This window comes from Dermacentor albipictus, chromosome 1 (genome assembly GCF_038994185.2).
Source record: "Dermacentor albipictus isolate Rhodes 1998 colony chromosome 1, USDA_Dalb.pri_finalv2, whole genome shotgun sequence".
Lineage (NCBI taxonomy): Eukaryota > Metazoa > Arthropoda > Arachnida > Ixodida > Ixodidae > Dermacentor > Dermacentor albipictus.
The window spans coordinates 310,162,049-310,187,024 of record NC_091821.1 but is presented as its reverse complement, the minus strand read 5'-3'; the positions used below and the strand labels follow the sequence as shown (position 1 = coordinate 310,187,024).

General features: G+C 50.6%; 1 protein-coding gene across 1 annotated transcript in view; it reads left to right on the top strand.

Moving 5' to 3' along the window:
- The first annotated feature begins 10,855 nt into the window (after nt 1–10,855).
- Nucleotides 10,856–24,976, top strand: part of LOC135907003 (interstitial collagenase-like) — a 33,597-nt gene continuing 19,476 nt past the window's right edge. Inside the window, exons 1-2 of the mRNA XM_065438653.1 lie at nt 10,856–11,095; nt 19,824–19,947. Of these exons, the coding sequence (XP_065294725.1) occupies nt 10,871–11,095; nt 19,824–19,947 (349 nt within the window). The 5' untranslated portion in view covers nt 10,856–10,870. The remainder of the gene's footprint in view (nt 11,096–19,823; nt 19,948–24,976) is intronic.

Below are 24,976 nucleotides of genomic sequence, written 5' to 3'. Positions count from 1 at the left end.
TGAAAGAAGTAGACAAAGTACTTGTTCCTTTGCGAACGTGCTCTGTAACTATGGTTAACCTATTCTCCAACCAAGAGCTGCGAGGAAGTACAGAGTAACAGAAGAGGCGACACTGGAAAATATTATGCTAGCTGCGAGGGTCGCGAAATCCCCTCAGCCTATAGCTTACCTTCAAGGGCACCACATTGCAAGTGTCACAAGTGCAGGCCCGTGTGCCTAAGAAGATCGCGTACAGCAAAACGGTGAATGAGAGAAAGGCGCTGAAAGCCCACCAATAAGAAGCTCAGAATAAATCCATGCGATCACCAGTAATGCGAACACACGTACGCCTTCTTCAGCCGCACCGCAGTAGCCAATGTCGTACACGTGCACGCACTATCAAATGCTATACCAAAAGCCGGCTGTAAAGCCTTCGAATCACACCGTGTGGTTTCCAACGCATTCGGTAACATTCAGATGAAAGACGACGAATCGCTGCCAGCATTCATTTCGCAGCCCTCGTGGGCGCATCGTGAACGAAGCAGGGTAATTTATTCTCGCGTAAAACATAACCTAACGTAATAGGGACCTTGCTGCAAATATCCACATTCTGTTGTAAAGTGTGCAATTTTTTCACAAATTTAGAAACTGCGCATATAGTTGCAGGGACACCGAGAGTTGGCGCCGGAAGACTTCACGTGCGTTTAAATCCTGTAATCGAGGCGCGTACTTCCGGCTGGGCAAGGTACAACGTTGTCCTGAGCTTCATTATCGTGTTTATTTGCATAGGGGCTGACTCGCTCGTGTCTGAGTGGTGTCTGCAAGCAACGCAATCACGTGTCCTCTTCGGTTCACGCCCTTATTTTGCAAGCTGAGGCACGCAAGAAAAAAATTGCAACTTAATCGAGTGATGTGGGAAAGCATCATACTACAACCGACCAACCGACCGACCGACCGACCGACCGACCGACCGACCGACCGACCGACCGACCGACCGACCGACCGACCGACCGACCGACCGACCGACCGACCGACCGACCGACCGACTGACTGACTGGATCGAGCGACCGATCGGATGGGTGCTACTGCTAAAGTCGACAAGACATTAACCAGAACATTCCGTTTCTGTTCTTAACAAAAATTAAATGTGCACATTACTTTAAATTCAATATCCTAGTACTCAATGATAAAAACGAGCTCGTAAACGGTCGTTTTTTATCGCCGTGACTGACGTGTTCCGCATAATGAGGTTGCGCCAGTAACAAAGATGTCTGAACCGGTCACCTTGCAAGGCGGCAATTAAGGGCTGCGACCTGCACTTTCAACACAGTCGCTCCTTGGTGTTCGTTGGCCGAGCAAATGGTGTCGTGACTCTTTCAAGACCTTGCGTTAATTGTGCCCACAGTGATGCACGCGCATGAGCGGTTCGAGCGTCGGCGAGACGGTTTGCTCCTGCCACGCTCCAGTCGCGCACGCTTTGACATCTATGGCACATAGCGTGTTTGCTATTGTGCCATATTTTTTTTTGCCCTAGGATGATATTTTACGTTCTTTCACTTTCAGTCTTTCTTTTTATGTCCAGTAGAGGGACGTAAGGAGACAGCGCTTGTCATTCACATTGCACGCCTCCTTATGCACTGCTGCGATTACACAGTACATCATAATACACGTACACCGTTTACTCAAGGATCAGCCACTCAGTGTAAGCGACGAAAAGAGGAGGATAAGATCGAGAGACTCGTAACTAGAGTCACTGGAAAAATTTTAGAGTATCGCAAAAGTCGGGATTTGACTGGCAACACTGAGCGGCCACCGCCATATACCTTCCAAGCCGACTGCGTCGCGGAAAGGCCCCCGTGTTGGAAGAGCTTCATATTCGGTGACACATCGGGTTGAGTGTTTACTGAAGTACAAATACTTTGTGCCCGGAGATAATGGTGCCTAAGAACGAAAATAAAATGTTATTTTGTTCGAAGTAATGCAGCCGGTGGTTGTTTTGCACGCCAATCGGCTTTACTGCTGGAACTGTGCTACGATTGTGGGCAGCAGCTTAGCGCTGCTATCGGAAGCTTAAGCACGCGTTTTTTTTTTCCCCTCTTCCGCGGAGCGAGCTACGAAGGAAACATTTCGTCACTTCGAGCCGGAATGAGGCAAGCTTCTGCTTTTGGGCTTGAACATCGTGGACCGCCGTCGGCTTCTATTGAATGTTTGCAAGCAGGACGAAACTAACACCTGACAGTGTCACAGGCACGTACGCTCATCGTATAATTTCACAAGCTAAATCGGATACATTTAATTTAGTTTGTAAACGGATACCGCGCGTTCTCGATTCTGCCGGGCGACTTCGTCCACCGTATACGCACGACACACTGCGACTGCCGTGTGCGCACCGGTGTTTGGCCGTGATCGTAAGACGATCTGTGCACAGCAGACGAAAGAACCAACTTCGATGACCATTTGGCACATTAAATCTTGTGGAAGACCAATATGAGACATTTTCGTGATTAGTGCAACGTATATGTACTTCTGTACACTGATAGTGAGCGAGAGTTTGCTACATTGCGATTTATGAACGCGGCTGTCTAGTGCGTTTCATGAGCGGCTACTATTCTCAACTTATTTGTGTCTGTTTTATTAGACTGCCAAGATTTGAAGCCTGTGTAAAAAAAAAAGCAGGAACGCCCACTGGTGACGCAGCACTTTTTTTTCTAAGTTACATAGGCGATGTATAAAATTATTGTGCTTTTAGAGCAGTTTATGTAACATGCATAGTGACAGAGTCAAACTAAAGCTACTGGCTGTTCTGTTGTTTTGTATTTCTTGTTATGCATCAAGCACAACATTATTTGGGTATGCACCGTAGCTTTTCAACATAAAACATAATATGTAGACTGGCTTCAGTTCATTGCATGTGCTCGGCTTACAAGCTCAAAATTCGAAGCATGTGTTGTGAATGCCGTTGGTTTCAAGCTCCAAATGCGTATGTGTAAATGAACAAAGGATAAGTGGGAAAAAGGAGGTATCATGGGCCTCGCATTGACCATGTTTTTATTGACTGCGATCATCACGATCTGCGAAAAACAAGTGCCATATGAGTCGAGTGACTCGAGGCGAGGGCGCGCTCACGTGCGCGGAGAAATCATGCGAGTACCTGGTGCACGTGAGGACACGGAATTACCGCGTGTGTTGAGCTACAAACGTGTACACGTGTACCCGCGTCAAGCGGTCAAGACGCGATCCCTGCAATGAACTCCTATTTTCGTAGCATCACTAACACCGCGTGCACTTCGCCTAAATATCTTCTAAAACAGTGCCGAAAAGCACAAGGAAAGTGTACTCACACCTCGCACACGCGCGTGTTTTTTGTAGGCTTGGAGTTCTCCCAGTCAATTCTGTGTAACCACGCAGAACGACACTCTCGGTCATTTTTCCCAGTCGGAATCTAGAAAAAAAGTCTTTCCAGACTCAGTTCGGTTGGAGCATCCGAAGGCGCAGCAGCCAGGCATGCTTTCCTTGCAGTCAAACGCGAGCGCGACAATCGGAACACACACACACAAAAAAAGAACGTAGGGAACCTGCGCTGCCTGCGCTATAACTCAGCCGTCCCGCCCGGCGCTTGGAAGGCGTATGGCACCCCAAAGTCACGTGGTACGGTTGGGCCAATGAACGCGTCGGCGGCGCGATGAAAACGAATGCGGTACTCTGAAATTTTTTCCAGTGACTCTACTGGATGGATGGATGGATGTTATGAGCGCCCCCTTTGGAACGGGGCAGTGGGTTGCGCCACCAAGCTCTTGCTCGTAACCCAGCATGAGCGCCATCTGGTGGTGTTGCAAGAAACCCCGCGGCGCGCGCGAGCAAGACCACAGCAGCAGCAGCAGCAGCAGCAGCAGCGCCCAGAAGGTCGTGAAAAGCGGCAAAGGAAGCTTCGCTTTAAAACTCACAAGCTTCCGTCCTGTAGTACAGGTGTCGTCATCGTGTGACGTCACATATGGACAAGAGATGCCTTGGGAGAAATGAAACAAGGCCCAGCGGCAGCGAATGTGGGGTGTGTCCGTTTGATTGGAAGCTTGCTCACTATAAGAGATAAACAAGCGCAAATGATAACGGTGAATGAGTCACAAGCGCTTGATGATAACTCGGGTACTGAGAAGGAGATAGCGAATCCTTCATTCACGTAAAAACAGCGATAGCAAACGAAGGTAACGCCCAGCTGACGCTAGCGTCAGCGCGGTAGCTGAGGAATGTGGTTTAATGGGAGGAGGTGACGAAACACTTCAGCTGACAGTGCACGCTCGTCTAGGCCGCAGTGGGGAATGCTGTCTGCCGATATTTGTGCGAGAGCCAACTTGGATGTTGGGCTATAGCGCGAGCCTGAACTCACCTTCTACCGGACTATTCGTTGATGACTGTGTCGTGTATCACGTAATCACTAGCCCCTCTGATGACTTTTGGTTGCAGCCCGAACATTGACGTTGCTTCCTCATGGTGTTACGCTGGCTAACGAAACTTAACGCTGACAAATGTAAATGCATGAGTGCAACTCGCCCTTGTAGCCACACTGTTCCTTTCACGTATAACCTTAGCAATAATCAGCTTTCTCTCGTGACAGATTACAAATACTTTGACGTCCACATTACTCGCAATCTCTCCGGGAACATGCACGTCAACTATATTACTAAGAACGATAATCGCATGCTTCTTTTCCTACGCCGCAATTTATCTTCTGTCATCGTTACCCTCAAGCTTCAACTTTGGAAAACATAAGTCAGGCCGGAAATTCAGTACGCGTGCTCAATTTGGGACGAAAGCCAGGCAACACTTACAGATGCTGTTGAATTTATTCAGAACCGAGTAGCCCGCTTTAATATTCTTCTCTAATTACTCTCGCCACTCTAGTGGATCAGGAATGAAAGAAAACCTTGGCTTATTAGCATTCCCTTCTCGCCCCAAACTACTGTACGACTCAGCCTTTACCGCGAGGTATATTATACACTAACCCCATCCTTAAGGGCCACCTGTGCCATTGAACGTCCCACGTGTTGTGCCGCGCCGATCACCGATGCAATGCTGGTGTCCCACCAATGTCCACTTTAACTTATTTCTTCAAAGAACTGCCCACGATTGGAACCACCTTCCCGCCGCCAACGCTGCCATCTCTGATGTTCAAAGATGTCACCAATTACCTTCACTCTTCTCTGCGATGCCTTCCGGCCTCGATAACTTAATTAATTAATTAATTAATTAATTAATTAGTAAATAAACTTGACCGCGATCAGAAAACAACAAATAAGAACACCCCTCACGTACGACTCCCTTCAGAGCACGACGTGAAATCACTGCACAGAGGCTTTCGAAGCACAGTGCGCTCCCAGAACTTCATGTGGGATGCCAAACCACACCAATGACACAAACGCTGACTTAATGTAAGCAACGCAAGAACTCGCGCCGGTCGAGTTGAACTTGTTCGTATTTGATTTTACGCTCATGGTATACGCGTACTGTCTGCGTAACTGGTGGGCCAAGTTCATCTGCGAGTAATGCTCTCGCATGTGAATGCATTCGATGCAGCGCACGGACCATGCTTTAGATGCGTCACTGATTGTGCTATTGTATTCCACACTGCTCTCCCTTTTTCTTCTGTTTCTCTTAACCCCTTATACTTCACTACATTCCAGATAGATGGCTCTCCCTGTCGGCAAGATCTCTCTTGCCATCGTCAAAATTATATACCTCTCTCTCGCTGAAATGTTCTTAGCCATTTGAATTCAATCTGACCTCCCCTTCTCCCATCGACATCTCTATTCTCTCCTCTGTGGAGGCAATAGAGACCTTGATTGCTGTTAAACATGCGTTGAGTATTGTAATCGCAGCCGAGAGCTCGTACGAACAAATAAATGCGCGTGGTTCACGTTTTATTTTACCGGTATGCTGATTTTCCTCCGGCACTTTTCATATATGTAACAACAGCCGTTTCCATATCATAAGAAGCCAACAAACAAAGACACCAATGACAACACCGGGGGAATTCTTTGTACTTAGTGATTGAATTAAAGAACTGATAAATTAATGGAATTAAATGTGGATGAAAAAACAACTTGCCGCAAGTGGGGAACTTTCCCACGTCTTCCCATTACGCGTGCGATGGTCTACCAATTGAGCTACCGCGGCGCCATTTTCCCATCCACTTTCCGGGGCATTTATGTGTTTCTGCTAGAACTGATCCTAGGAGTGTTAGCCAGCGCCATCATTCACAATTGTGGCACATCCTTTCTGCCGCAGGCGTCACGAGCACGTGACGTTCGGATGTGAGTACGGACGCATGCGGCATAGAGGATGTTCCACATCCCCCGCCAAGGCTCGTGAGTGATGGCGCTGGCTAGCACTCCCAAGGTTATTTCTAGTAGTAAAACAAAAATACCCCAGAAAGTGGATGGAAAAATGGCGCCACGGTAGCTCAATTGGTACACTCTTAAGCAAATGTACACCCTTTGGGGTGTATATTTGCCACACAACAATAATCGTCATCTGTCTTGCTTGCGTTTCCTTGCTTGAAAACGCTGCGCTCGCTACTTTCCTGTCGAGAATGCTCTGTCATGCTGATAACGGGCATGCCGTTCGTGACTTGAAAGTACCGGGCACGCTGCGTTAAAGAAAAGAAATGCGGACAAGACAGATGACGATTATTGTTGTGCAACAAAAGGGTGTAATTTTGCTTAGGAGTGTAGAGCATCGCACGCGTAATGCGAAGACGTGGGATCGTTTCTCACTTGCGGCAAGTTGTTTTTTCATCCACTTTCAATTCCATTAATTTATCATTTCTTTAATTCAATCAGTAAGTACAAGGAATTTCCCCTGTGTTGTCACTGGTGTTTTTGTTTGTTCGCTTCTTTTGATATGATTAATAAAAATCGGGTCCCTCGGTTAACCCCCTTTTCTTGTCGTTCATAAGAGCCACTTCCATTGAGGCGATCATGCAGAAACAAGCGTAGCGTACGGAGATCTGTATTTTAGCCATGGGGCATGCCTTAAGGCATGGGAAATTATGCACAGCTAGATTCCCTGATGCAGGAAATGTAGACTAACCCATCCAGGAGGCTAATATTTAAATCTCAAATAAGAGCGTTCGTGCAACGATCCACGAAGTGCAGCTCAGAATGTAATGTCACCTTTTAATCCGTGTACAAAAGGACTCGAGCTTTTAAAACAGCGGCCCGATCAAGTCAACACCGACGGCCATGGCCGCCTTGTGAGAAAACATTTCGCAACATTTTTTTTTTCTTATCTCCTGATGGCTCTCTCCCAGCTCCTCCTTCTGTCGAACCTGCAGCTCTCTTGAATGAGCATATCAAGAAAGAAAGACGAAACTGAAAACACTTGCGAGGAATTGCGCGTCACGCCAGCCTGAAAAACATAGTACGGGAGCCCCGCCCTCTACATAAGGCCAATGCACGCCTTCGGAGTTGCGACATCGGTCGACAACAAGCCGCTTGTGCGAGGCTCTGTTCAGTCACGAGCCTCTTAGTCAAGCTGCCATACGACGGGCACGTGCGAAGTGCCTTTGTTAACGGAAGCTGTGCCGGACCTGAGTTTTGGCAATATTCAACGTTGTTGAGCCGCGGGCATGTGTGGCGCAACCTCAGCACCGCCTTGATTGCAGGCTTCGCGTCCGCACTCGTTCGGTTCGCCCGCGCGCTTTAAAACTCGTTGCGCTTTTGCGTCCACTCGGCATCCCCAGACATCACTGTCAAAACACAACGCCGTGTTTATCTTACATCGATAGTCTACCTTCTACAATATGCGTACTTGCTGTACCCACTTGCAGCTACAGATTCTTGCGCCCAGAGATTAGCGCATTTGCAATAACAGCACTCGTAAAGCCTATAAGGAGTATAGTTCACCACTTGCGACATCGTTGAGACGATGTGTACAAGCACGGTAAGCAAATTTCACGCATGAAGAAAAAAAGACTTTTGTAGGCTCTATAAGGCGCAGCCTCTGTCCGAAAAAGCGAAGTCACTGCGCGGATGACTGCAGCTGACTATGCGATGTCTCGCTGTCCTTCATCACGGCTCGAAACCTGCGCAAAATAGACTCTCCGATTAAGAGCCTTTCCAGCACCTAGAGTTCGACGGGTGCGCGACGTGACGCAACTAGGACGGAGCGACGTGTACGCACCATTAGTGGCCTCGTTTCTTTCGACAGAGACTGCTTTATAAGACGTGGACAAGGAAACGGATATTTACATATAATTAGGTCCCGGAATCTTTACGGCTTGCGTAAAGAAGTTTAAGCACAATACACCCCCTCGCCCGCTCCCTATTGAATAGTTCTATCTCCCTCGTTGTTTCTTCTTTTTCCTTTCTTTTTTCTTTTCTTTAACTACAGGTCGCAATGTAATACAGAACAAAGTTCAGTTCTCAGGGAACACGCTTCCATTCCAATGCGAGACGAGTTGCACAATTTTTCCGGCCTATGGTGAAGCGAATCAATCAATGCGAACTGAATTAAAAAAAAAAAGATGTCTCTCTCTCTCTCTCTCTCTCTCTTTCTTTCTCTCCCAATAAGAACTGCACACAATAGCTGTTAGATACCGACCATAATGGTGTTGGTCAGTGCTCGCATTATGCACACGCCGCAGCGCTTATAGGCGCACCATGTCTTTGAACCCTCTGCGGTCACGGGGAATACCGAGTAAACGCGGAGTTAGTTGGAACTCTCAATTCAGCAAAGTCGCGCTCCGATGATCTCAGCGAGCCAAGCGGCAAGCCTTTTGTTGTCGGACTGCGGCCAGAATGCAAACAAGTCAGCGCAGAATGGAAGCAACGGGTGGCACGCATCAAGTAAAACGAGGAGAAGGGGAAACGTGAGAGACAAACGATGCATGCGGTGTGGCGGCTGGCTCTTTTTGCTAGTCTGTCAGACAAGGCTATGTCGGCACCGGATGGGCGGTAAATGTTTGTCCGGTCTCAATCCGCAGCTGTCAGAAAAACGGCGCCTATCGCGAAGGCGCTCTTTTCGTGGTCACACTTGAATCGTGCCTCGTAGGACGCAGCAGTGTGCGCGCGGCCTGCGTGCGTTCGTGTGTTTCTGGGCTGTCCTGAAAGCGAAGCACCGGAATTAGAAAGCATTTTCTGTTTAAGCTGCAGCCCCTGGGTTATGCATGACATGTTACTGACAGTTGTGTGCTATTAGAAGAAAATATTCGGGGCCAGTAGCTCCCAAAAGACGCCCGCAAAGTATAGCGTATAAATATGCACTGCCTCAGTTCACGAGACCCACAAGCCATCATAATAGACTGACAGCACTGCGTGTTATCACTGGATTGTACAAGCGTGCTTTACGGTCCTTGCGCCTATTTTTTCGTCTCCTAGCTTTTTCACCCTAGCGGGGTGTATCTAAGCAGCAGCATATAGATATTATTTTAGCGCCAGCACAACGAGGCCGGATAGAGACTGGGACAACACGGTGTTCGCATCTTCGAACAAACAGTCAGTGAAAACTGCCTGCTATTTTAACCTTCCTCCCATTCAATACCTCATCTCTCTTTCTACAGAATTATTTCATTTCTTACTTTATTCATTTAATTCCTGAGGCCTTGACGTTCAATTCACCTGTGTTCCCACTTCACGCGCTACGCCATGGCAGTCTTGTCGCGAGCACGAAACGCCCCGCATTTCCACGGGCGTCCCTTTCTTTCTTTTTTTTTTAAATCCCCGCGCAGACAAGTACGGTAGCAAAATAGTGGCGGGTTGTCTGCTCGTGCGCCTACCCTGACATGCTCTCACTGTCTGTGCTAATCTTACGCCGTGTGCTCTGGCAAAGTCAGCCGACATAAACTCCGAAAATAGTCGTCCGCCCCCTGGGCCGCCGTCGACGCCCGTTCCTTTAGCAAGGCGGGGTATCAGTCGCCAACACCAGCAAAAGCTACCCGCTTTTGTAGTAAAGTTGAGAGGCACTTGAAAGAAAAGATACTATATGGTCACTCGCACCACACCTGCTCAACGTCTCTTGGCAGGAACCAGGCACAGCTTGGATCAGGGACGTCAAGCACGCGTCTGGCCATGCGTGCATGACACAAACGCTCCCGAGGTCACCCTGGGGCGTGTTCTGCTAAAGGTGAAACAACAACTTAAGCCTTACGCAACAAGGGCTGTGGTGGAGCACCGCCTAATCGTGAGGACTGCGCTGGCCGCAAACGAGAGGTCCACGGGCCACGCGTGTTCCAGAATCCAGGCCCACATTGTGGGACAGCTGCCCCCTCCAGAATCCCCGTGCCTCTCCCGCGTGACAACCTCAGCCCAGCTTTAGGGGGCCTGCGTCGAGGATCGAGAAGGGTGCGGCCGTGTTCAGGCGCGCTAGGGCCGGGACCGCGAGCGTTCCCCGCGCGAGGCTGCGACGTTGGTCGCAGGAGGCTGCGACGTCGCTGTTGTCTGCCGCCGGCGACTGCGTTCGCGGAAAAGGAGGCTTGGCGGTGCGCCAGCCCAGCAGCACTACTCCGCCCAGACCGGCTCTGAGAATCGTGGTGAACGGCTCGGGGCCGACGTCCGACGAACCTGACGTCACCCTTTTCCGCGCCCGTGCGGAAGGAAGCACCGCCGGAAACGAACTCCTGCGGCGAGGACCACCTGTTCGGCGGCTTGCTCACGAGGCACGAGCCCCCTTGCCCCGGTGCCGAAGGTTTGGCGGTCAGCCTCCAAGTCGACTGGGGAACTGCCCCGCTCCGGGAGCAGTTTTGGGGGACAAGTGCGGGGGCGGTCTCGGTTGTTGTCCCCGACGCGCATTCCGGGGCCGGGTTCAAGGCCCGGGCCCTGCACTGCGCGCTCTCTTCCTCGCCGCCGGGGCTGCCAGGGGGGACTCGGGCCGTCCCGGAGAGCGGCCGCGGCGGCCAATGGGCGTCCCTGGCCTCTCACCCGCGGCGCGCGGGGGAAAGGAGGCCCCTCATAAGAGCGCCGGCCGACGATCGCGGTCGCAAAACAAAGCCATGCGCCGCCGGGGACTAGTCGACGCGTACCGGCTCCTGCCGTCCGCGATGCTGCTGCCGTTCGTCCTCCTCGTGGCGTCTTCGCCCAGTTTGCTCGCCGGTGCCGTCTCGGAGTCCAGCGACATGGCCATGGTGAGTGGCCTCGAGGCCCCGCTACCTCGACCGGAGACGAGGAAAGGGACCAAGGACGCTTGTTCGAACGACTGCTGGCACCGATGTCGTCTGCGAAGTTGCTGCCCAAAGCGCAGTGTTCCCCCCATTGGCGTGCCGCAGCGCGAAGACTCCCGACGTCTTGGCCCCGACAGAAACAGCCCAACGACGCAGTTCCGTGCCCGGCGCCTAGGTTTGGCCGGACACACGTGTGACCGTCGCTATGTTGTTTCTGCCCGCAGAGCCAAGGTGGCGACGGGGGTCTTCGAGCTCTCTGCCGTGCTTCGGCCGCGTGTCCTTGGCCTTCCCGTGGGCGCCCTCGATTTCGGCCCGTACCGGTGCTAGAGGCGCGCGCATAGCCTCTTCGTCCAGCCGTCCGCATCCGTTGTGCTTATGCACATTTGTGGTTCCAGTCACTACCGGCTGCTGGTGGCATGTAAGCCAGGTATTGTCCTACAGGAAATGCCGCATCTCATTTCCCCCTCTAATGACTGTTTGAACATCTGAAGAATTGTGGGAGCTAGGAGTAGGCTATAATCCTTTCATTGATGTTCATTGCTCTACCTAACCAAAAAACCTTTCTGGTCATCCAGTTATTTATTGAATTTCTGATTTCTCTGTCGGTAACATCATACGATTCGAAAAAGCAGACCGCATCTCAGTTCTACCATTTCTTTTCGAGATACCGAAGACAACTCTCTAGAAGCACTCACTCTTAGAGAATGTCGAAGGCCAGTTGTTTTCCTCTGCGGATTTTCTTTCCTCCATGCGGCCTTTTTCCGCTCGGACGGGGGGCGGCGCGCACAATAGCTTCAAAGAAAAGCGCCCTTCAGAGCTTGCGTGTGCAACGTCTCTTCTCCGTTTCCCGTTCCGTTCGCCACGGTCGAGTAATATGAATGCCTGCCGCACTTACTTCGCCGCCAACTCGTCGAATCAAGAACGGCGCGGTTTCTCTCTCTCGACGCTAGTGGTGTTTGTCAACACTGGGTAACAGCAGCTACCCTCGTCCGCGACGAAGGTGTTTATTCATCTCGCGCCCCACCTCGACTGGATGTACGCCGCCGTCGCATTCCTGGTGCGTGCCCATCGCGGCTTTCTCGGAGGGCGAGGGTTCCGTGGTGCGGCAACCTCTGACTGACGTGCCACCTGGGAGAAAGTGACGAACGTATACGCGAGTCAGATGCGACGCGGGGCGTAATTTATTCGGGCCAGGGGGGGGGGGGGGGGGGGGCGCGTGCTCTGCCGCGCCGCTTCGTCGTTTCTTGCGGGGAGTCGCCCTGTTTACGTGGCTCCTTGTGAACCGCGAGCGAGCGGCTGCCGCTGGGTTCAAGGTCGGTCTCCCCATCGTCTTCTTTTCGGATGCCAGCTTTCTTCCCTGCTTTTTATTTGCCGCTTTCTAGAAAGCGCTCTCATCGGCATGCGAGCGTAGACCCCCGTCTCCTCCGAGGAAGCGTTCACCACTTCGAGCGCGCGAGTCCTGCAAGAAGCGTAGCAAACGACTCCCCCACACCCAACTCTAGGATTCCCGGTCTTTCGCATCCTCTCAGCCTGTCTGCTTATATTTCGCAGACAAAAGCTGCTTTTTCTCTTTTCTGCCTGGTTTATGATTGAATCTGTAACGTATAGTAGACGTAGAGTCTTGGTTATAGTTCACCTTTTTCTCCTACTGTTTTCATATGGGGAAACTCGTCGCTCCCTCCCATATGAAACGCAAATGCCTGAATGTAACCCTTAATGGATGTCAGGGGGTTCCGCCTCGGAAACGCGCGGCCCACACACCCTTGTATTTTTTTTTCGAACTTAGCAGCAAAAGTGAAGCAGGGGTGAAGCGCCTTTTCTTCTTGGGGGTGAACCGTGACGAGGCAGAACGGGCTGAAGCTGCTAAGCGCAGGATCGTGGTGTCGTCGACCAGCACGGAAGGCGTGCATCACCGCGCTTGAACCAGATCGTGCACTTTCTGACAGCTGAGTTCCTTTCCATGTCGGACAGCGCATGGTTCCTTGGTCCGGAGAGATTTAAAGGATCATGTTTACACGTTGTAAGGCGCGTTGTGGTAGGTGTCATACCTTTCGTAACGTCCGTGCAGCCTCGTTGGTCATTATCTTGGCAAGAAGCCTGATGCGCACTTCTTCCGCCATGCAGAGACAGCATCTACGATACTTCATTATTATTATTGTTTTCGTGACGGCTTTGCGCATGGTTTGGCTTTTACATCCCCGGTAACTCCTGTAAACAGCCGCTTAATCTGAAGCATGAAGCCTAGCACTGACATGTCTCGTGATAGAGACACTGACAGAACCACGATGACGCGGTCACGAGCGAGTCATTCCAAGTGAGCGGCGAACGTCAAAAGCTTGGCAGCCGTCCCTGGCACGCTTTGCCGAGCCGTTCATCATTAGACGCTTCCGTAAAACAAGTTGCTTCCTGGGAGCTTCGTCGACGTATGCGGGTGCTAGTGTATTTTTAAGTAGTCTTCCGCGTGTTTAACGCCGCTTCCTCGTTGAGAAGCCAAGCGATAGTGTCGATAGACGAATGTGGACCGTTGGCACGCAGTGCTGCAGCTGCTGTATGACGTCATACGGGTAGCTTGATTCTTTGGTATAGTCCGCGGCGACGCGTGTTAACGAAAACTGACGGCGGTCATTAGCGGGCAGAGAGCATGGCGCGCGCACGTGTCCCGTATGCGCCACGGGTGTTACCCACACTTTGGACGACAGCCAAATGGGCGTCCCAGCTGAATCACGAGGGAAGCGGTGGGGACAAGCAGCGAGTCTGTTTTCCTTAACAAATAAGAACTTAGTTGCGCAGCATGGGCAGCGTTGAGGACGGGAGAGCGCGTAATAGGCTGGGGGGTCTTTATGCTCGCCTAATCATACGGTGGCTTTTGTGAGCTTTCCATTTCCTCCGTCCGACTTCAGCGGTCGCGGCACGACTTTTCATCCACGTGTGCAAAGCGATTCGACTTTGATGCTGACGCCTTGATTCGAGGGGACTTCAAGGCTAGTCGCGAAATGCTTGCCTGTACCCGAAAGGCAACTGTAAGCAAAACACTTTTTTTTTTTGCCTTCTTCGAGTCCGCTGAGCAGGACTCACTATTAATGCTGAACCTTTAAATATGAAGGCTCCTTCCACTTTCACACGAAATATTTCAGCTCGTCATTTATTCCCCTGAACGTAAAAGCCGGCGTATCGAAAGATCCCGTGATGTTTCTCTCATAGTATATATCTCTCTTGCAGGTAAAGGTAAAACAGCATTTGTTACAGTACCATTGAACAAGCGTATCGCGCGTATAATCCCTTTCAATGTTTGGGTCTACAACGTGAGCTGGTTTTTCCTTCTGCGTTTTCGCGATAACTTTCAGTATCCGTCGGTTATCATTTACTTCGTTAAAGATACACCATAGAGTGACAGTAAATCAAGTTAGGCTGCTAAAGTATTTTTCTAAAGTCTAAATCATTGACTTGGTGTCAAACGTTTGCCATCAGCGAAAATGAGCTTTGCTTTTACCTATTAATATTTTTGTATACCGCGTCGAAGTATCAGGTCACCCTTATTGCGGTCACTTTGTTGCTGCAAAAGCGTACTTAGCTATAACAGCTCAGCTAAATAGTATTGCTGCTTAGTGTCTACTCAATAATTTACGGTAACAGCGCAATGCCTAAGGAGCGGGCCACAGTTTACACTGCGCTCGCCGCGCCAAACCTAGAGTTGTGGCGTGCGGAAAGACCGCGCGGGCTCTTTTCAGGGGCGACCCTGAAACAGCAGTGGCCCGAGACCTCGAGCCTCGTGTTGGCTCAGCCGGCGTCCAGTCCTTCGCTCGCTCGCACTGGGGCGTGCGCTCCCCCTCCTTCCCGCTAAACCAACTCCGCTCCGGCAAAGACCCGTACGAGATTTCGCGCTACTCTCTGTCCGCGGTGGCGGCGAGAGCCTTGAACGTGCCGGTGCTTTTCTTTCTTTTTTCGCAGAGTCTGAGCAAGCACCAGTATATATATAAAGCAGGCACCAGCAATCAGGAGGCGTGCCGTACCGGGACGCATAGCCCTGGCGTTGTTGACGTTGGTCGTGTGCACAGACGTATATTGGATAGTCGCGATGTTATCGTGGCACCGGTTTATAAAGGTCTAGGCGTTACGTCACAAGTGCGTGGCTTCGACGCCACTTGCACTTCAGGGACGACGACGATCGCCCGTTTCCGACGAGCCGCGTCTGCTTGCTCTGCGGCGGGCAACAAACACGCAAACAGAACAAAAGAACACCGGCTTCTTTCACGCTGCGTACGTTCACTGCTGGCTTCACAAGGTGCAGCGCCTATCCTATAAAAGTATTAGTAGTGGCAGTAAATGCTCGAGCGCCGTCTGCTGACAACCACCAGTGCCGTCTCTGAGGATGCGAACGTGCGCCGGTACTGTTCCGAGCGCAACATTGTGAAGGCGTAAGGGTCTTAGTTTTCGGAAACGACGGCGCTGCACGATGCCGGGTCGTGGGCACCCACCAGTGCAGACAGATCACTAGTGCAGCCTGAAAAGCACGATTCATGTTCTCCACCACGTAAAACGCATCCCGAAGACTGTCTCCATTTTGCAGACTATATATGTTCGCACTCTCGTCGATGGCGCAGGTTGCTGTCAGTAAACGCCCGCCCCATACAGTATTGTCGGCCACACGTATCACACTAAACCGCGCGACGACATCGGCTTATGGCCACCCCTGTGTACAACAGTGATGACATTGGCGAACACGTTTACAAGTCGAGTGAAGTCACCGTTGACTTGCGGGAGTTGCGCAGCCGCTGCTTCCGAGTAGTACAGGCCGCAGGCGCACGCTTTACTACGACCCGCCCACTCCTCCCCGTTTTTCTTTTATTCTTACTCGCTCACTCACGGGCTATATGCGGCGTTGTTCTTTCCACGCATGAATCAATAGTGTAGTCGACAAAGCAGTAGCTGTTTTGTTCGCTCGCTCTTCCAAGAACGCGTCGACAGCGGCCTGATTACGTTGCCGACTGTTTTGGCGGCCAAAGGCCATCGTGCACCGACCGAAGCGCGCGCAAAGCTGCGCGAAACGTGATTCGCGGCCTCTGGCTGCCGCCGCCAGTGAGTCACTTTTTCGAGCATGCGCCGGGACGAAGACAGATGCGAACTCGCCTCCTCCCTAACCCCTCCACTTTTCTGCTTAACTGGCGTTGCCTTTCGAAGCTATTGAAAGGCAATACGCGTGGTACAGGTTGCGGAGAAGCAAAAAGAAGCAACGTGTATACCCGCAGACGCTTACCTTGCCGGTCGTTCCGGGCGACGGTCGCGAGTTGTTTTCATGTTTTGAGAAACAGCTTTCAGACGTGGCATTGCACGCGCCCGTTCGATCAGTCTGCTCCGAGTGCAGAGCAAAAGCAGGCGCACTCGCGGAGGTGAACGACGCATATCCCAATAACCAGAGTCAATACATGGCGCCGCTGTGCTGCGGCAACGCTGTCAGGGCGTTTACACGAACCGCGACAAAAGCGGGTCGAGTCGGTTCTGAGCGTTCAAACTTGGCCGTCGCGTGAACGCTATTCTGTCGGTCTAGGCCGACCCGCCTTCACGGGGCAGGTTGGCTCAACACGGCCCGTTTGGCAAGGGGCTCGCGAACGCGGTTAAGGTTTCGTCTTGACAGCGACAGTCCCCGTTGCGTCGCCACGGCGAGAGGTGCTGCAGAGACGCGTTGGCGCCCTGTGACGGGCAGTAAGTGCAAGAGGAGTCGCAGTAAGATGCAGACGATCGGACAGAACGAGGCAAGCTCCAGCTGGCTGCGAGATCGTTACGGTGTACAAGCTGGTGCCAGGGCCCTGACGAAGACGCGTCTCCTTGTCCGCATCCGGTCTCATTGCGACTCGGCCCATGCGCGCCGGATCCCTGCGTACCCAGACCTCACTGACCAGCAGAAAGCCGCGCGGCAAATCGACACTTGCCAGGGATCTGTTAGCGCTTCCATGCTTCGAAAAGGGTTCATTCATAGCACGACAATCGTGTTAATTTATCATCCATACTCGTGTACGAAATTTATGTACTATATAGCTTAATCTTAGAAGAAATAACACAATGAAAGACTACACAGGAGGCTAGACAACAGGACAGGTGCCCGTCATCTAGTCTTATGTGTCGTCTTTTTTTTGTGTGTATGCCTTTTTTTTTTTAGATGAACCGGCATCATGCATATATAGGTGAAGAAGTCCTATTCGAGAGAGTATGCGAATATTACGTGGATATGGAGGCGATGGAGTCCTTATGTGGCACGCTTATATATACGCCTTTCTTAACAACACAGCAGAACCCGAGTAAACCAACACCACCAGGAGTAATTCAATAAAATGCATCATGCACATTAAATGCACTGTCGTGTATACAACGCGTGAATGGTGATCATGTGGAGGTGATTCCTTCCATTTTGTGGTGATTTTTGTTGATCTAGCTGCCTAAAATTTATGCATTTCCTTCTTCAGCTATAATATTATTATCGTATAAGGGAACGTATCTAACTACCCCTAAATTACTTAGTCCCGGGCGCCGAAATTAAGGACCTGGAAGCGCGTGTCGCCGCCACATTTTACGTATGATTCTCCAGACCGTCCTTGCCGTTTAATCAATGCGAACTGTCATCGGCATTGACCTGGTGCGGAGCGCGAAAAGAAGCCAGCGAATCGGCGATTCAGTAACGGGTGGTCGAGGCTTTGCGATACGCGCGTGCGCAGTGCATTCCGCGCGTTTCGGTCCTCGTGTTATCGCCACCTCCGTTGCCATCGGGGCACCTCAGCCGCGCTACGTGAGCAAGGACAGATTAGCAGGGATTACGCGATGCCAGAAGATTCGCAGATACGGTGTAGCGTGTCCCGAAATAAATGGTACCATGTCCAATAAGGTATATATTATCCGCGCAGAATTTCACCGAAAACACTGAGGCATAATAATGTCCTTAGCGCTACCAAATTATCCGCAAGTTTCGGTGTCCCCGTAGAAGTGTAGGGCTCTCCGTCCTTATTTTTTATTATTCTTTTTTGCGATGTCTTGCGCGAATTGCGACGCGCGTAGTCTACAGAGCGGGTCGCAAGTGTACCGTGTACGCCTAGATAGCGCTGGCGCCACCGGACTGCGATCAGTGTGCGAGATTTCAGGCTGGCGCACCGCGATATCGCTCCTTTTCAACTGCTCGTCGTCTATGTTTAATGTCCTATATCTTCCTTCCGAGTTTATTTGTTTTTCTCTTCCGTAAATACGATTTCGGTAATCAGTTAAAGTTTTCTAAAGTTTGTAAAGTTAACCCGAGAATTACCGGGCAATGTTTATTTAGCACTCTGAGTGACGACGACATGTCCACATTTTCGTCTGTGTATGTGTATATATGTAATGGGTTCGCAGACTTTACGCGCGCAATCAAGATGTTCAAACGCTGAACCTGGTCGGTGTAACAGCTCAGGTCTCTAGGCGGCCTGGACCATAAATGCAGAGCCGTGCTTTCACATGCAGAATCGGTGTCCCTTTCTCTCTCCCTGAGCCAGCCTGAACCCAGAGGGCCGCTGACAAAGTGGTGTCGCCAGTGAGTCGACACGTGCACTGACATCACTGCTCGAAAGGTTTCACCGCCAGTGCTCGCGTCAGCGCCGGCGGCCACTCGGGCGCGCAACCCTTCGCGTCACGGAAGTATGTTTCTCGAGCAGCTTCGAGGTGCAACTGTTGCCCTCTGAAAAGCGGTTTTATAGTTCTTGAAGCAGGCACAACACCTTTAATTGCACCACGGTGCATTCGCAGGCCTTCAGAAAAGGAATGTAGAACATAGAAATGATTCATCCGGGTCTTTTCCTGAAGCCTGTTTTACGAACGCATCATTCATATATATATATATATATATATATATATATATATATATATATATATATATATATATATATATATATATATATATATATATATATATATATGTGTGTGTGTGTGTGTGTGTGTGTATGTATATATATATATATATATGTATATATATATGTATATATATATATATATATATATATATAGTGTGTGTGTGTGTGTGTGTGTGTGTGTGTGTGTGTGTGTGTGTGTATGTATATATATATATATATATGTATATATATATGTATATATATATATATATATATATATATAGTGTGTGTGTGTGTGTGTGTGTGTGTGTGTGTGTGTGTGTGTGTGTGTGTGTCCGTCCGATAAAACATTGGCACAAGAACTTGTGGCGTCGTTGACCTTCGATAATTTCCATCACGCCGACTTCAAAGAGCGGAAGTCGGTTTTAGGGTCACGATAGCAGTGTACCACCCTCACCCAGAAGGTATGCGGTTGCAGCTCGGCGTGACATTGGGGGCTATATTATGTTGCTATACAGTCTCTGGTCCCTTCAGAATGCAATGCGATCTTTGTTCACCAACAAACAGTTAAATGGGCTCGACCAGACTCCGTCAAAATTTGTGACGCCATGGTAAGCTCGCGCGGAAACTTGAAGTCAGCTACGCCGCCCGACTTTTGTTTTCGCCTCAATATGGCTCACCGAGCCCCCTAACAGGTCCGAGGGGCTCAGTACTGACACTTCAGAAGCGTACAATGTAATAGTGCATCCTAAGGTGATAGTCCTCTTTGTTGTGCATTTGAAAGATCAAACGTGGAAGACAGGCCCCGGTTTACGAGTTCCCTCGCTTCTTCCTCCCTGCACCACCAGAACTACCTGGAGAAGTTCGGCTACATCGCTCCCACCAAGAACGGCACGGCGGCGCTGCGCTCTCAGGAGGCCCTCGTCGACGCCGTCAAGGAGTTCCAGCGGTTCGCTGGCCTCAGGGTCACCGGTGAGTCGCATCTGCGCTGCCTCGAAGAACGCGCGCTCGCGGCTTCTCTGCTTCGTATACACCGCCGGCTCGCAACTGCTAGCAAGCTTCGCACTTGGCGCTGTCACTCTCGGCACCTTACAGCGTGACCGTGCATGAAAAAGGTGCCAAGTGGTAAAATGGTCTGTACCTGTCGCGTGTACATTGTGCATGTTGTTCTCGTGCAGTAGCAGTTATTAGCGCGTGTCGTCAGAGACATTAAACCCCCGGAGCACTACTACCAATTCTTATATCGGGCACTGTAGAGTATAAGCATAACAGACGAAGGCGCAGATAATGGTGCTCGAATATGTCAGCCGTGATGACAAGGTGTTTGCATGCGCTGCTCGTATACACCACATTGCACCTGTAATTAAGCTTACTGTTGCTACCACTTGCCTCTGTCTCCTATATTGAGCAGGTACTCGTCGTTTCGAAAATCCACCGATAGCACTCGTAAAAGACGGGCTCCTCTACACATGCTGCCCGGGCGTTTAATATATCCTCCATTTTCTGTCAGCTGCGTTATTTTTTATATAGAGTCCCTGTTTCCGATGTATTTCTTTTTCCATTCCACGACATCTGTAAGTTCTTTTTCAGTTTCCCCTTGCGTGTAAACGATTTACATTTTTCCTGCCACCTCCACACGAGCCGCCCTCGTTTCCTCGTGCAGCCACCGGAATTGCCTTCGTGCGAGAATCGACGCCAGCTTCCTTGGCTGGTCGCAGCGTTCTCGCTTTAACGTGCGTCTTGACGTGTGAATGCCGAATACGCAGTCGCGAGAGGAAAATTTCGGTGGTCTGTCACACAGACACACGCCCGAACCCGCCGTGTGCGGAACTCTATCGGCGCAAGCCTCTCTCGATCGTTGCTCAACATCTCCGGCAGCGGCGGCGCAGCGAAGCCGGGTTGTCACTCGCCGACGACTTCAACGTCGGCGGGAGCGCGACGAGCAGGAAACGCGCCGACGAGATTGCGCGCCGCCACGACGGCGTCGCGCGTGTCCGAAACAGCCTCGCGTGCGGCTGCTTAACTCAGGCGCATCAAGTGCCGTCCTTGGCCGGACAGCGGCTGGTTTCCCTCTCTCTTTCTCTCTCTTTTCTTTTCTTTTTCTTTTTTTTTTGCAAGCGCATTCGACTAGTTTGCGTGGATACAGGGGACACATCGGCACGTGCATGTTAAGTTAACGTACAGATTCGCTTCTTTATTGTAGTGCATCCACTATGTATAAGCTTCAGTATAGATCGGCATCGAGACTCGTACAAGTCACATAACCTTCCCGTGGGCAGCAATACCGCATGATAGGGGTTGATGGGTGAGTATGAAGGGAGAGGGGAAGGGGCGAGATAACGAGGCACATTAAGACCAGCAGGAGCTGTGGCAGGCGGCGTGTGGGGCCAACTGTAGGCGGCACGTGCAGCATGCGACTCGCAGTCCAATGAGCACTCCGCGGTCTTCGCAAGGGGAACAGGGATCGACTGGTTGAGAAATTAAGGCTTTAAGGCTCAGCAAAATATAGGTAAATTATGTTGAGGGGCATGTATCGAAAGCAACAACTGGCACCTGGAAATAAATCATGGTTGTACGAGAGAAGGCTGATAAAATAGTATAGCGGTCACTGACGAAATCCATGTCGAGAAACACAGAGACGTTCCGGATCCCACACGGGTTCCTCGCTCACGCTAAGGCACACGAGAGCCGTTTGTAGTATTTAAGTCAATGTATGGCGTAGCGAGCGAGAAGACTGAATTGACCTGTCGCTGATTGCGCGAGCAAGGTCGAGGGCTTGTAGCACAAGAAGTTGACCAATACGTTGGGCGCGTGCTTACCAGTTTCAGTGGCAGGCTGCACTTTAATGGAACTTCCATTGTACGGCTATGATAGAGTTACTGTATATGCTACCACAGGTAGCAGAGTTGCGCGTAGGTCCGCCATCTTGCCTGGCAAGCAACCAAATCTATGCGGCGAAGCCGCACTCTGTTTTTGCAGGCGACATGCCTACCGTATAGTCGATCGACCGTGGGCGCTTTTGCATCGCTTGTGGACTTTTTTCCGCCTAATCGCAAACAAAGTGCATCGAAACAGCTGACTGAATAAGATCGTCAAGGAAAGACGCCGAGATCGGTCCCCACTGAAGCTTATGCCAAGCGTATCCGCCGAGTCCATCTGCACGCTCTCGGCGCGTTTAGGCTCAGGAATCAAGAAGTGATAATGATAAATCACCATATTTCAGCTTTCGCATCAGTGTCCTTAAATAAACACAAGTAGCATGAGCGCACAAACAGCACAAGTAGCGATGAGCGCCGATGTGACGCGTCATGAACACAGCTACATATGTGCTGTCGCCGAAAGATCACAGTCCTAGCCTGCCCTTCTCTGACGAAGATATATGAATAGACAGACGTGTTGACTGAAAGGCATCATTGAACTAAGAAAACGTTGCATACCCTTCGCGTGAAGAACAACAAACGGCTATCCAAATCGGTAGTAACAGCCCATACAGCGTCCCGGGTCGGTGGTTCATTTAGGACTTTTTTCGAAGTTAAAATGCCAATCGCAAGTGAAAATCGGTGTTGTGGCACTTCCGAGCAAGCTACTGAATATGGACAGCAAAATTTTCTTTGTGGTACAGGCGTGAGCTTTAGTTGCTGGGCGATAGCGCATCTACCATCACTGAGCGAGACTTCTCTCTGTGAAACTAAAACTGCTTCTTGGTCCTTGACGTAGAAAATCATGCGCCGATGTTCGATTTCTGGCGTGGCGTATTGGTAAGGTACCGGGCTTGGGATTTGCAGGTCCGACGTTCGAATCCTGGTCGGAGCTTTTTTTTTGTTTTTTTTTTATTGCGCCAAAACGCTCTATGTTTTTTTTCTGTTCTCAAAAAATATATATATGGTGTCCAGGCACCGCGTATTTAACGCGCTAGAGCTGTTTTTCGAACCAGTACCCAGTGCCTCCCAGTACGCCGCGCCTGCCCAGCACCCCAGCATCCAGCGCGCGGCACTGGGCCCATAATCCGGCGCTGCACTGGACACTGGATACTGAGTTTTGCAATAGCCATACCTGCTTATGTGCCAACGCTCTCAACGTGTCAATATTACTGGTGAATAAATGACCAACCATTAGTATTTCGACTCTGGTCCCCCTTTAAATTTGCTGTAGAAACGTACCCACCTACTAGCAGGCACTGGATATCAGCCACATCTTCAAGTGCCACTTCATTATGTGCCTTTTCACTGCAGGGATTCGAAAAGTAACCTTCTGTGGGAGTGTAGTGAAAGTTTTTTTGTCACAGGATTGACATAGCTACAATATGGGTAATAATGCAAAACACAGTAAAGGCCCTTACCGAATGGTAAATAACGACATTAATTCCTCTTGCATACTGCTTCACACAAGCAGTAGTAGATGAAATATCTTTACTTAGTTGTGTAACCTCTTTTATGTTCAGAAACAGCAACCAAAGCAGTGCATTATCCTGAAAATGTGAGCTGGCTTTTTTATGACAGTTCTGTGAAAGCAGTGTGGTGCATGGGTTTGAATGGGATCGAATAAAAAGCTTTTCCGCTTTCAGAGCGATTCGTGCAGACGGGAGCAGAGCATCCGGTCATTATATCATTCCGATGGGACTGCGCGGACACTGCGATGAACCAACTGTGAGATGCGCTGCGCGCGTTGTGTTGTTTCTCCGCAGCTAGCGCGCACGCGAACAGCGAACGCCAAGATCGGCCGGATTCGCTTTGAATTTGACTGGCGATAACTTGTGTCAATCCAGTTCGCTGCAGCGGCGGCGTCGGGAAATACAAAAATTGGCCCGGGCATCTGCTTCTCCGCAATGCACGGTTGCTTGACTACCACGTGATGACGCTCTGCCAATAGGGGCGCTAGCGGCGTGATAAAACAGACGCGCAACTCTGCTACCTGCGGTAGCATATACAGTAATTCTAGGCTATGAGAGCTTGGGGCGCCACCTTACGCGGCGGCAGAGTTGGGACTCAGCCCAAGCTTACGCATGGACGAGTAATTCACTGAAGCGCAGTCGTGAAGTCTCGCAGTGCGTCAGCTCAGAAAATGGCACGTGCACTCTGCAGGCGCCTTTTTACAAGTTTCATGCACCAGGACGCCACAACAGGCCTGGTGGCACGTGAGAAATACGCCTCGTCAAAGAAAAATCAGGCTAACTGTTGTCTTTAGTTTATTAAAGTTGTATATATACTCGTCATTTTAGCGGCAGCCGTTTGGTTCTCGTGCGCGTCGATAAATAGCTCCGTGCCGATGAGGCAGGAGGCGAAGTGACGACGAGTCCGGCGAAGACGCTGCTCGCGTATGCGTGCGGCGTGTGTGATCACATTCCTGCCCGCTGATCGCATTCCAGCTGCAGCTCAGCCCGAAGAGGAAAACGATCACGATTAGCCCTGAAACCGCGCACGCGTCAATTCGGCTGCTTTTTTTTTTCGCAATTCCAAGGTGGACGCTGTGCGCATTGACATGCCTGCCACGCTAGAGTCTGCCGACCCACTTCAACTGGCTGTTGTACGCGGCACGCCGACGTTCGAGAACGCGTGTTCCTTTCGGCGATAACAACTGTGGCGGCCGCTGGGTTTTCCATGCCTCATTTACATTTCCATTGGCCGCACGCCGAGCGATTACAGCAGCCCGCCGAAACTCTTATCGGGCACCGTTCTTTTGCTGCGTTTCTTACTTATTTAAGGTTTCTGCTAGTGGCCCATAATTATCCGGTGCTCTGGAACTTTCCGGAAAGGCAGCGTGTTCAGAAGTTAGTAAAGGATCCGTGACGTATATGTGCGAGGGTCCTTCTTCTTTCTGGAATACTGGCGCGCGACTGTCTCGAAGTTATACGTGCCAGATTAATGCGTAAGTTTCGCGTCACTATGATCAGTGCACATGCGAGTAAGTACAGAAATTTAAATCGGTGGCTTCTGCAGAAACCATGTCATCACCGCGCACATAAACAAGCCAAGGTCGTAAGCCGCAGGTGGCCTCACACTTC